Consider the following 13,109-nt stretch of genomic DNA (forward strand, 5'->3'; position numbering starts at 1 on the left):
ACTCAGCACCAAGCTGCTCGTTCGCTTTCCGCTGTTTGCCTAGTTGCTCCCTTAACTGCCGCTCGTTGTCACGGCTGTTTGCTAGCCGTATTTGCAGATCCTCCATCTGTTGCCGGTGTACATCGTTCACGTCACGATTGGCAGTGGCAAGGTGCTCTATCTTCGCTTCCAGATTATCTTTTTTATCCTCTAGCTTTCGCACTAGGTTCAGCGTTTCGGCCAGCTCCTTCTCGAGGAAGAGGTTTTTGTTCTTAATCTCCACGTTTTCTGCCATAAGCTTTTCGTGCATTTCAATGTGCTTGTGTTCCATGTCCCGAAGCTTACCCGTAAGACGGGCCGTTTCCTGTTCCAAGTTGGCGATGATGGACACCTTCTCTTTGTCCACCGACAGAGCTACAGAGATTTTCTCCTCGTACTCGAGCAGCTTTACGTGCAGTGATTGAATGTTACGCTCGCAGTGCTGTCTCCGGAGGCGTTCCTCTTGCAGCACCTTCGAGTATTCCGGCTGCCCGGCGGTACCGTTCGTTTGCCAGATATCGCTTAGATTGAGAAGGTGACCGTTTTTGCTGGCCGGTTTCGTGATCATTCCGCCGTGTACGTTGCGCGGTGGTTTTTGGGGCACGGGACCGCAGGATGGAACAGGTTTTGAAAGACCATTGAAATCGTTTCTCGTCAACGATGGATAGTCTTGCACCGAGAGACTATCCACATCGATCAAAGAACCATCCGGGCTTTGTCCTGGACGGTTGTGTTGGTTTGCGCGAGTCTGCTGGCGTTGCTGCGCCCTTTGCGGATCGTCCTCCTGCAGAAATCGGTCTATTTCGTGCAGCAAGTACTGTTCCTTTAGTGGTTCCTTGTGTGCGTGGTGCTTGAATGGCGTGGAAGCGACATAGTGCTCGGTTCGTTCGGCGGCCGTACAACCGACCACGGAATAATTTCCTATCCCTGCCATCGATTTTACGTTGCTGCGTTGAGCAAATGATGCATAGGACAAACAATCCGCAAAGTCGAAGGAACAGTTGGCTGGCGTGCGAGGCGTAAGTACAGCGGGCGATTCACAGTTAAAGAAGTCGGGCGGTATAAGCAGCAGCACGTCTGTTTCATCGGAATCACTCATTACATGCTTGTGGAGGAAAGGTTAACCTTTGGAGAAAATGTTAAACAGGCACTTGAATAGTTGACCAACCGATTAGAACATGTAAAAAGATTAAAATAGAATCATGGTGGTGTAGAAAAACTAGAAGAAAAAACAAACAAACACAAGCCGTCGCTGTTGGTCGGTGTCAGTTGTAAACAAATGGACCGTTGCACTGTTGGTTCAAATACCAACCAAACGGACAAAGTTCACATTTATAAACCGAATGAATGAAACAAAAAAACATTTTTATCAGAATCAAACGTCTTATCGGTGGAATACATTTATACCTCGTTCGTAGGACATTTACAGACGAAATCAGTACTAAACATTGGAAAATTGTTCAATAAACCGTTTCTTCCCATGTGACGGAGAACAACTCCAAGAACGGGCCCAAGTAGCATTATCCATACCGAGTTGTACTAAAAATGTGTGAACATCGAGAAGGTCTGGCAAAATTAAGAAATCGCACGTCTCTCTTCTTCATTATTATTGTACTTCCATCACAGCAATATCTGCTGCAGTATCGAACGCAAAGAATTTGATTTATTTTACTTTTCAGCGCACAGTGCTGCCAGAGTACAGGAGGCGAAACAAATCCTACCGGTTCTGTTATTTGGGCACGAACGGCGAAAAGTGTCAAACAAGCAGCAGCAAAGTGGTGGTTTGGGAAGCTTCCATTCTGTATTGCAAGGAGACGCGGTTGCACGTTGAGTTCAGTAAAAGTTACAATTCGTTTTTGTTTGTTCCCGGGAAAGTAAATCGAGACAGATACATCATGGCCGACGATAAGAAGGACCCCAAGAGTTCCGAGTCGGAGCATATCAATCTAAAGGTGCTCGGACAGGATAACGCTGTCGTGCAGTTCAAGATCAAGAAGCATACACCGCTCCGCAAGCTCATGAACGCTTATTGCGATCGGGCCGGACTATCGCTGCAAGTCGTCCGCTTCCGATTCGATGGACAACCAATCAACGAGAACGACACTCCGACCACGCTGGAGATGGAGGAAGGCGACACCATCGAGGTTGTACCAGCAGCAAACGGGCGGCCAGTAGAGCGGATGAGCTGTGCAGGGGAGGGGGAGAGGAGAAGAGGAGGAAGCGTTGAACCGGAAGAAAGAAAGACGACGCTGGATGCAGCGGGAGGGCAGATGTCACAACTATATGCTGTGTGCGAGCGAACAACATCTTGTGGAAGTAACGGACCGGCCAGGTGGCAGCATTATAAATTAACCATACCTATATTAAGCGCGTGAACTAAAGCACGTGAAATAAATAATATGTGAATCCCAACAATTCGTACTTTATTCGCTTGGCGTGTAAAATGAGAAGCAGGGAGCTGGGGGGGAGTAAGCATTTTTCGCCGAAAGCCCGGAGTTGGCATCGGAGTCTGTTTGACAGCTGCTGTCAAAACCGCGAGCAGCCTCGCCGAGAGAAAGGAAAGAAAGGGAAAAAAAACATCTTCGACACCGCTTGTCCAGTTGTCCCCTTTTTGTGTTGGATTTTTTCGAGTGGATTGGCGCACTGAAAAGGGCTAAATTTTACGCTAAAAATGGCTGATGCAGAGGTAATGGATGGCTGCCGCTTTCCGGTGAAGGCCGCTGCCGGCTGGGTGTAGCAGTGGAATTGCAATTTTCGTTCATAATAATGCTTATCTCGATCCCGACACACTTGCGCTTTTTCTCTGTAGCTTGCTAAGGCCCTGAAAGACTTGCCGAACCGAGTGCTGAATGTGCCCGTCGAGGAGCGGCCGGAACTGTTCCAAAATGTGATTGCGGTGCTGCCAAATCCCGGTAGGTGGTGTGACGTGTCGCATTTAGCCGGTGTGCCGTAACCGTGCGCCCGTCTGTAACTGACCTGTCTGTTCCGTGGCACAATCTAACCTCAATCTGTTTTTTTTCTTCTTATATCTGCCCGTTGTGAAATTGTGTTTTTAACCGGCGTTCGGAACATCCGCAGGTATTAACGCCACCATCGTGCGGGGCATATGCAAAGTGATCGGAACTACACTCACCAAATACAAGGATCCCGAATCGCAAACGCTCGTGAAAGAGCTGCTGGTGGCGGTGCTAAAGCAACATCCCGACCTAACGTACGAACACTTCAATGCCGTGCTGAAGGCACTGCTTACGAAGGATCTTGCCGGTGCGCCTCCGATCAAAGCAGCCCAAGCGTCCGCCCTTGCGCTGGGATGGGCTAATCTGATAGCTCAGCATGCGGACCACGGGACGGCGGTGGGGAGGAAGGAGTTTCCCAAGCTGCTCGAAATCCAAGCCGGTCTCTACCAGCTGTCCCTGACGTCGGGCATACAGAAGATATCGGACAAAGCGTACAGCTTCGTGCGGGAGTTCTTTGCGAGCGAGGACGGTCTGGCCCAGCGGTACTTCGACAAGCTGCTAGCGCTGGAACCATCCAGCGGGGTGATAGTGATGCTCTGTACAATTGTGAGGTATTTGCAGCAGGAGCACGGCTCGGTGGAGCTGCTCGACCAGCACAAAGCCAAGCTGCTCGATCACCTGGTGAAGGGATTGATAACGGTGAAGACAAAGCCGCATGCGAGCGATATCGTCGCCTGCTCGGTACTGTTGAAAGCCATCACGAAGGACGAACTGCGTACGATCGTGGTGCCGGCACTGCAACGGTCGATGCTACGCTCGGCCGAAGTCATACTGCGTGCCGTTGGTGCAATAGTGAACGAAATCGAGCTGGACGTGAGCGATTACGCGCTGGATCTGGGCAAACCGTTGGTGCAGAATTTGGCCTCGAAGGAGGAAACGGTGCGCCAGGAGGCGGTGGAATCGTTGAAACAGGTCGCGCTCAAGTGTGCCGCCCCTGGTGCGATCGAAACATTGCTCAAGGAGGTGTTTGCCGTGCTGAATGGGTCCGGCGGAAAGATAACTGTGGCGGAATTAAGGATAAATCTCCTGCAGGTTGGTATCGCTTGGGGTTTGGGGGGCGATCAATTTGCCATTACGTTAATTGCCGTCCATTTCCAGGGTGCCGGTAACTTGAGTTTCAACAAAATTCCACCACAAAAGATTCAAACCATCCTGCCCGCCGCTTGTGATCACTTTTCGAAGGTGATCGAGGCAGAAATACAGGAAAAAGTCGTTTGCCATGCGCTGGAAATGTTCGCCCTGTGGACGGTGTACCACCGTGGAGAGATACCGACCAAAATTGTGCAACTGTTCAAGAAGGGGCTGGACGCGAAAGCTCAAACCATTCGCACGAGCTATCTGCAATGGTTCCTGTCCTGTCTGCACGACGGAAAGCTGCCCAATGGGGTCGATTTCACCAGCACGCTTTCGAAGATTGTCGAGCGAGCGGCGCAAAGTCCGGCGCAGACGCCCGTCGTCTCGGAAGGTGTCGGGGCTGCCTGCATTCTACTGCTGACGAATCCCAGCGTGAACGAAAAGCTAAAAGACTTCTGGAACATCGTGCTCGACACGAGCAAGTCACCGTTCCTGAACGAACGGTTCCTCTCGACGACCAACGCCGAAACGCGCTGCTATGTGATGGTCATCTGTGAGCAGCTGCTCACCAAGCACCGGCATGAGCTGAAGGGCAACAGTTCCGTGGACCCGTTGATCCGTGCCGCTATCGTCTGTGTAATGTCCTCGCAGGCAAAGGTTCGTCGCTACTGTCTACCGCTGCTGGCAAAGATCGTCAACGGCGAGGAGGGAGTATCGTTGGCCAAATGCTTACTGGCTGAACTGACCCGTTACGTGGAAAGCACCAAGCTCCTCAACGAAGGAGACCCGGCTGAAGAGGGTGTAGCGCCACCGCAAGCACTGATCGATGCCGTTAACACGACCTGCGGCGTAGAGCAGATCGCTAACCCGGACACACAATCGTTGGCGCTTAGTGCGCTGCTATGTTCCCACCATCCGGCGGCCGCTTCCGTACGCGGTGACCTATGGGAAAGCATACTGGAGCGTTACGGGCTGCAGGGAAAGCAGTTTATCGCGCTGAACACGGCTCAAATCGAGGAGACGTTCTTCGCCGGTTACAAGGCAACGGCCATGTACGAGAATACGCTCGCGACACTGTCACGCATCAGTCCGGAGCTGATTCTTTCCGTGCTGGTGAAGAATGTGACGGATCAGCTGAACAATTCGCGCATGGCGAACGTGACGGACGAGGAGTACTTTACGTATCTGACACCGGAGGGCGAGCTGTACGACAAGAGCGTGATACCGAGTACGGACGAGCAGATACAGACGGCCCATCTGAAGCGTGAGAATAAAGCGTACAGGTGAGTGTTAAGCCACTCTTCGGAATGGAATTGGTTCTTCAGCAGACGCTCCTATATGCTTCTCTTTTAGCTACAAAGAACAGCTGGAAGAGCTGCAACTCCGCCGCGAGCTGGAAGAGAAACGCCGCAAAGAAGGCAAATGGAAACCGCCGCAGCTGACACCGAAGCAGAAGGAGGTGATCGACAAGCAGCGCGAAAAGGAGAACGCCATCAAGGCACGGCTGCAGGCACTGCACGACACCATCACGACGCTCATCTCGCAGATCGAGGGCGCGGCCAAAGGTACGCCGAAACAGTTGCCCCTCTTTTTCCCCGCCCTGCTGCCGTCGATACTGCGCGTCTTTGCCTCGCCGCTCGCCGCACCGGCGATGGTGAAACTGTACTACCGCCTCAAGGACATCTGTTTCGGGGAGGATCGGGCGGAGCTGGCGAAGGACATCGCAATCGCTACGATTCGCATGAGCAAACCGCACTGCGATCTGGAGGAAAGCTGGTGCACGGCCAACCTGGTAGAGCTGGTGAGCGACATACTGGTGGCCCTGTACGACGAAACGATCGATATGTACAACGTGCACCGGGAGGAGGAGGGCAGCAAGCGCTACCTGCTCGACGCGCCAGCCTTCAGCTACACGTTCGAGTTTCTCAAGCGAGCGCTCGTACTGCCCGAAGCGAAGAAGGACGAAAGTTTGATCATTAACGGCGTGCAGATCATTGCGTACCATGCACAGCTCAAGGGCGATACGGTGGACGGGAAGGACCTGGGCGACGTGTATCATCCGGCGTACATGCCCCGGCTGGAGATGATTCGGCTGCTGTTGCGACTAACCCAACAGCACAGAGGACGCGTACAAACGCAATCCGTCGCCGCACTGCTCGATGTGGCGGAAAGCTGTTCCGGGCGCGAGTACACCACCCGCGCCGAGCAGCGTGAGATCGACGCGCTGCTGGTGGCGTTGCAGGAAGAGCTGGACGCGGTACGGGATGTGGCGCTGCGTGCCCTGGCCATCATGATCGACGTGCTGCCCTCGATTGCGGACGATTACGAGTTTGGTTTGCGGTTGACGCGCCGCCTGTGGGTGGCGAAGCACGATCTTTCGCCCGACATTAAGCTGCTGGCGACCGGCATCTGGCAGGACGGCGGGTACGAGGTGCCGATCGTGATGGCGGACGAGCTGATGAAGGACATCATCCATCCGGAGCTGTGCGTGCAGAAGGCAGCGGCGGCCGCGCTTGTGTCGATTCTTGCCGAGGATTCGTCCACCATCGAGGGCGTCGTCGAGCAGCTGCTCGAAATCTATCGCGAGAAGGTGGTAATGATACCGGCCAAGCTCGATCAGTTTGATCGTGAAGTCGAACCGGCGATCGATCCGTGGGGTCCGCGGCGTGGAGTCGCCATTGCGCTCGGCAGCATCTCGCCCTTCCTTACGCCCGAGCTGGTGAAGAGCGTGATCCAGTTTATGGTGCGGTCGGGGTTGCGCGATCGGCAGGAGATCGTGCACAAGGAGATGCTGGCGGCGTCGCTCGCGATCGTTGACCATCACGGGAAGGATAGCGTCACCTATCTGTTGCCCACGTTCGAGTACTTCCTCGACAAGGCACCGAGCAAGGGAGCGTACGATAACATTCGCCAGGCGGTGGTCATTCTGATGGGTTCGCTCGCGCGCCATCTGGACCGTGAGGATGAGCGCATCCAACCGATCATCGATCGACTGCTTGCGGCGCTCGAAACACCCTCCCAGCAGGTGCAGGAAGCGGTGGCAAACTGCATCCCGCACTTGATTCCCGCCGTCAAGGACAAAGCGCCCGAGATCGTGAAGAAGCTGCTCCAGCAGCTGGTCAAGTCGGAGAAGTACGGTGTTCGTCGGGGAGCCGCGTACGGCATTGCCGGTGTGGTGAAGGGTTTGGGCATCCTCTCGCTGAAGCAGCTGGACATTATGTCGAAGCTAACGCACAACATCCAGGACAAGAAGAACTGGAAGTCGCGCGAGGGTGCGCTGTTTGCGTTCGAGATGCTGTGCAGCACGCTGGGGCGCCTGTTCGAACCGTACATCGTGCATGTGCTGCCGCATCTGCTGCAGTGCTTCGGCGATTCGTCCGTGTACGTGCGCCAGGCAGCGGACGAGTGTGCCAAAACGGTGATGGCCAAACTGTCCGCTCACGGTGTGAAGCTCGTGCTGCCGTCGCTGCTAAACGCCCTCGACGAGGATTCGTGGCGAACGAAAACGGCCTCGGTCGAGCTGCTCGGATCGATGGCGTTCTGTGCCCCGAAGCAGCTCTCCTCCTGCCTGCCAAGCATCGTTCCTAAGCTGATGGAAGTGCTGGGGGATTCGCACATCAAGGTGCAGGAGGCTGGTGCGAACGCGCTTCGCGTAATCGGCAGCGTGATTAAGAATCCCGAAATTCAGGCGATCGTCCCTGTGCTGCTAACGGCGCTGGAAGATCCATCGAGCAAAACGTCCGCCTGTCTGCAGTCGCTGCTCGAGACGAAGTTCGTCCACTTTATCGATGCACCATCGCTGGCCCTTATTATGCCGGTAGTGCAGCGCGCCTTCATGGATCGGTCGACCGAAACGCGCAAGATGGCGGCACAGATTATCGGCAACATGTACTCGCTTACCGATCAGAAGGACCTAACGCCCTACCTGCCGAACATCATCCCGGGACTGAAGACTTCGCTGCTCGATCCCGTGCCGGAGGTGCGTGGTGTTTCGGCCCGTGCCCTCGGTGCGATGGTGCGCGGGATGGGCGAATCCTCGTTCGAAGATCTGCTGCCATGGTTGATGCAAACGCTCACATCGGAATCGAGCAGTGTCGATCGGTCGGGAGCGGCCCAAGGTTTGTCGGAGGTGGTCGGAGGCCTGGGTGTGGAGAAGCTGCACAAGCTGATGCCAGAAATAATCGCCACCGCCGAACGGACGGACATTGCACCGCACGTGAAGGATGGTTACATTATGATGTTCATCTACATGCCGTCTGCGTTCCCGAACGATTTTACCCCGTACATCGGACAGATTATCAACCCCATCCTGAAGGCGCTGGCGGACGAGAATGAGTACGTGCGCGATACCGCACTGAAGGCCGGTCAGCGTATCGTGAATCTGTACGCCGAGTCGGCGATTACGCTGCTGCTGCCGGAACTGGAGAAGGGTTTGTTTGATGATAATTGGCGCATTCGGTACAGCTCGGTGCAGCTGCTGGGTGATTTGCTGTACAAGATTTCCGGCGTTTCGGGCAAGATGACGACGCAGACGGCTTCGGAGGATGACAATTTCGGTACGGAGCAGAGCCACAAAGCTATCATACGCAGCTTGGGCGCCGATCGGCGTAATCGCGTGCTTGCCGGGCTGTATATGGGCCGCAGCGACGTTTCGCTGATGGTTCGCCAGGCAGCGCTGCACGTGTGGAAGGTTGTGGTCACGAACACTCCGAGGACGCTGCGTGAAATCTTGCCTACGCTGTTTTCACTGCTGCTGGGCTGTCTGGCCAGCACCAGCTACGACAAGCGCCAGGTGGCTGCCCGTACGCTCGGAGATTTGGTGCGCAAGCTGGGCGAGCGCGTCCTGCCGGAAATCATTCCAATCCTCGAGCGGGGGCTCAGCTCGGACCAAGCGGACCAGCGACAGGGTGTATGCATTGGGCTGTCGGAGATAATGGCATCCACCTCCCGAGACATGGTGCTTACGTTCGTAAACAGTCTTGTGCCGACCGTACGCAAGGCGCTGGCCGATCCCCTGCCCGAGGTGCGCCACGCTGCGGCCAAAACGTTCGACTCGCTTCACACAACGGTGGGCGCAAGGGCGCTCGAGGACATTCTACCCTCCATGCTGGAGAGCCTTGCCGATCCCGATCCGGACGTAGCCGAGTGGACGCTGGATGGGTTGCGGCAGGTGATGGCCATCAAGTCACGCGTCGTGCTACCGTATCTCATCCCTCAGCTGACGGCAAAACCGGTCAACACGAAAGCCCTCTCGATTTTGGCGTCCGTAGCCGGCGAGGCGCTGACCAAGTATCTGCCCAAGATACTGCCCGCCCTGTTGGCCGCGCTGGCTGCCGCTCAAGGCACTCCGGAAGAGGTGCAGGAGCTGGAGTACTGCCAGGCGGTGATTCTGTCCGTCAGCGACGAGGTAGGCATCCGCACCATCATGGACACGGTGATGGATTCGACCAAGTCAGAAATTCCCGAAACGCGCCGTGCGGCGGCCACTCTTCTGTGCGCTTTCTGTACACACTCACCGGGCGATTATTCGCAGTACGTGCCGCAGCTGCTGCGTGGTCTACTGTGGCTGCTTGCGGATGGTGATCGCGAAGTTCTGCAGCGATCGTGGGACGCGTTGAACGCTGTCACAAAGACGCTTGATTCGGCACAACAGATCGCGCACGTAACCGACGTCAGACAGGCGGTTAAGTTTGCTAGCAGCGATCTACCGAAGGGTGGCGAACTTCCTGGCTTCTGCCTACCGAAAGGCATCACACCGCTGCTGCCCGTTTTCCGCGAGGCTATTCTGAACGGATTGCCCGAGGAGAAGGAAAATGCAGCGCAGGGTTTGGGTGAGGTGATCAAGCTAACCTCGCCGGCCTCCCTGCAGCCGTCGGTGGTGCACATCACCGGTCCGCTGATTCGTATCCTTGGCGATCGGTTCAATGCGGGCGTAAAGGCGGCCGTGCTGGAAACGCTGGCCATTCTCCTGCACAAGGTGGGCATCATGCTGAAACAGTTCCTGCCACAGCTGCAGACCACCTTCCTGAAGGCGCTGCACGATCCCAGCCGCACGGTGCGCATCAAGGCGGGTCACGCACTGGCGGAACTGATCGTCATCCACACCAGACCCGATCCACTGTTCGTGGAGATGCACAACGGCATCAAGAACGCGGACGATTCGGCCGTTCGCGAGACGATGCTGCAAGCGTTGCGTGGCATCGTGACACCGGCCGGGGACAAGATGACGGAACCGCTGCGGAAACAGATCTACACCACGCTGGCCGGTATGCTGTCACACCCGGAAGATGTTAGCCGTGCAGCAGCGGCCGGTTGCTTTGGTGCGCTATGCCGCTGGCTAACTGCGGAGCAGGTGGACGATGCCCTCGCGAGCCATATGCTGAACGAAGACTATGGAGAGGATGCCACGCTACGGCACGGGCGTACGGCGGCCTTGTTCGTCGCGCTCAAGGAACATCCCTCCGGCATTGTAACGGCCAAATATGAGCCGAAAATTTGCAAAATCATCACGGGAGCGCTCGTGTCGGATAAGATACCGGTTGCGATGAACGGCGTGCGTGCCGGCGGCTATCTGCTGCAGTACGGCATGACGGACGGTGCGGCCAAACTGTCCACCACCGTCATCGCACCGTTCGTCAAATCGATGAATCACAGCAGCAACGAGGTAAAGCAGCTGCTCGCCAAAACCTGCACCTATTTGGCGCGTGTCGTGCCGGCCGAACGGATCGCGCCCGAGTATCTGAAGCTCGCCATTCCGATGCTGGTCAACGGAACGAAGGAAAAGAACGGCTACGTGCGGTCCAACTCGGAGATTGCGCTCGTGCATGTGCTGCGGTTGCGGGACGGTGAAGAGTTCCACCAGCGTTGCATCACGCTGCTGGAACCGGGCGCCCGGGAATCGCTCAGCGAGGTCGTCAGCAAGGTGCTGCGTAAGGTGGCGCTGCAGGCGGTCGGCAAGGAAGAGGAGCTGGACGACACGATTCTCACGTGATCAGCAATTGGCCGTAGTCAGCAAGGGGAAGCCGATGTGGCGGGAGCAAAACCCGCCGAGGGATTGGGGTGGCCAACACTACGAGACGGTAGTGCGTTCGGTTGGAAGTTGGCGAAGGTCAGCAACCGGCTGGTTGCCAGTTTTAGCCCCACCATTCACAGTCAGTGGCATCATCATCATCATAATGGACGTTTTGTATTGGCGCAACTAGTACCACTATTATTACTATTACCACTACTGCTACTAAACCTGTCGTACAATATCAAACCCGGAGAATAAATACATTCAAACGTGCGTGAGGGTATGTTTGAGGATACTCCTGTCGATCATCTGAATATCACACTTGAGCAGGGAAAACCTTTGCATAAGGTCCTTCAACAGCGGTTTACTTACTTACTTGCTTATCAGGCGCTACAACCGCTTTGCGGTCTTGGCCTGCTGCAACAATCCTCGATACCGCTCATGGTTCAGCGCCGTCGTCTGCCAATCCGTTATCCCGGCCGTTCTGGCGGACGCAATCAACGCCATCACTCCATCTCAATTTGGGCCTACCACGCCTCCTCTGTGGACGGCCTAAAAGGACTTTACGGGCTGGGCCGTCCGGTGTCATTTTCATGACGTGACCAGCCCACCGCAGCCTGGCGAGTCTAATGCACTGTACGATGGTAAGATCATCGTACAGTTCGTAGAGCTCGTCATTGTAGCGGCTCCTCCATTGTCCTTCCACACATACGGGGCCAAAAATCCTTCTGAGCATCTTCCTCTCGAACGCGGCTAAGAGGGCTTCGTCAGTTTTGGACAGAGTCCATGTCTCAGAGGCGTATGTGAGTACTGGGGCTATAAATGTTCTGTACAGTCCCAGCTTCGTCGCGACAGGTATTTAGAGTGGAGAAGTATTCTCAGTCTGTAGTACGACCGGTTGGCAGCCTGCACCCTTGCGCGTAACTCGACATCAATGTTGTTTTCGGTGGACTGACTTTTGACCCCAGATAGGTGAAGTTTTGGACAGCGGTTTACCCAACAACAATTCTATTGGTCTCTCCTGAGGTCACTTAAGCTGTTCCGATTTAACAAACAACGCTGCAATATTTTGGCTGTGCAGGACTAGCAGAAGTTTTAAATTTGGAAACGTCTGGTCGAACCAACCAAACTGTCTACCATTACCCAGAAAGTCTTGGTTCGAAGTCCATCCTGACAAGGCCATTAATGAAGACGAAGATTGTGTTGGAAGGTACTTCCTCTTACGAGTGTATCTTATTCATCTTACATAACTATTCAAGCAACGCCTACTAGATTCCTAACTCCCGAGGTTGCTATGATCCACAACACTTCTTCTCAAACTCGGCAGATTCTAGTCCAATTTGTTGGCGCATCTTCTCCGTCGTAACGCGTGCCAATGGTTTTGTTAGTCCATCGGCAACCATGTCTTCACTGGAGCAATAGTGAATATCTACCGAGTATCAATGTGCTTCATCCTATTACTTTCACCGGCAGATTTTAGCATCGATATACAGCTTCAGATTGTCTTCATGTATTTTTATCGGGCTCGGAACAGGTCCGTCGATATCCTTTAGAATCTTCAATAACCACAACAACTCACGGCTGGCTTCGCAAAGTGCCACGTACTAAACTTCAGTTGAGCTGGCTCCGAGAAGAACGACGAAACCGGTGTTCGATTTTCGGTCTGTCTTATCACCCAGCCCAATCTGCATCAACGTACCACTTCCAGCTGCTCCGGTGAGCCGATTCTTAAACTCCAATCCGCGGCGGACAGAAGATAACGTAGCGTTCGTTTTGCTTCGGTCCAGTCTGCTTCTGTTGCCATTACTCACCTTGCGGACTAGAATTGATGCACTGATTGCAATATCTGGTGTCGTGTTTACTGCAACGTACAGAAGAGCGCCCACCAGGCTCTGAAACTCCTCGTTTCTTGGCATGGGTACCTGTTCCTAGCCCATTGTTGCTCGGGCTTTCTGGTCACCGGTATCCCAAGCTGTGGTATCTACTGC

The 13,109-nt window shown here is 54.7% G+C and overlaps 2 protein-coding genes and 1 pseudogene across 2 annotated transcripts; 2 read left to right on the forward strand and 1 right to left on the reverse strand.

Annotated features, from left to right (window-relative positions):
* Window positions 1–7: 7 nt before the first annotated feature.
* Window positions 8–1,275, reverse strand: LOC118517193 (the record flags this gene model as incomplete). The annotated part of the gene is made up of 1 exon (XM_036063143.1): window positions 8–1,275. A coding segment is annotated over exon 1 (1,110 nt), but the record flags the coding sequence as incomplete, so codon positions are not given.
* A 558-nt stretch (window positions 1,276–1,833) lies between these two features.
* On the forward strand, window positions 1,834–2,208 carry LOC118517196 (annotated as a pseudogene).
* Window positions 2,209–2,573: 365 nt separating this feature from the next.
* LOC118517195 (eIF-2-alpha kinase activator GCN1-like) lies at window positions 2,574–11,395 on the forward strand. The gene is made up of 5 exons (XM_036063146.1): window positions 2,574–2,704; window positions 2,828–2,930; window positions 3,097–4,067; window positions 4,134–5,392; window positions 5,463–11,395. The coding sequence occupies exons 1-5, from the start codon at window positions 2,690–2,692 to the stop codon at window positions 11,098–11,100; spliced, it is 7,986 nt and encodes a 2,661-aa protein (XP_035919039.1). The 5' UTR covers window positions 2,574–2,689; the 3' UTR covers window positions 11,101–11,395.
* The last annotated feature ends 1,714 nt before the right edge of the window (window positions 11,396–13,109 follow it).

This window comes from Anopheles stephensi, unplaced genomic scaffold (genome assembly GCF_013141755.1).
Source record: "Anopheles stephensi strain Indian unplaced genomic scaffold, UCI_ANSTEP_V1.0 ucontig63, whole genome shotgun sequence".
NCBI lineage: Eukaryota > Metazoa > Arthropoda > Insecta > Diptera > Culicidae > Anopheles > Anopheles stephensi.

Excerpts from the sequence above, each read along its gene's own strand:
- LOC118517195 (XM_036063146.1), top strand. Across the intron at positions 4,068-4,133 it reads TAAGGATAAATCTCCTGCAG|GGTGCCGGTAACTTGAGTTT; the intron begins GTTGGTATCGCT and ends GTCCATTTCCAG. Across the intron at positions 5,393-5,462 it reads CGTGAGAATAAAGCGTACAG|CTACAAAGAACAGCTGGAAG; the intron begins GTGAGTGTTAAG and ends CTTCTCTTTTAG.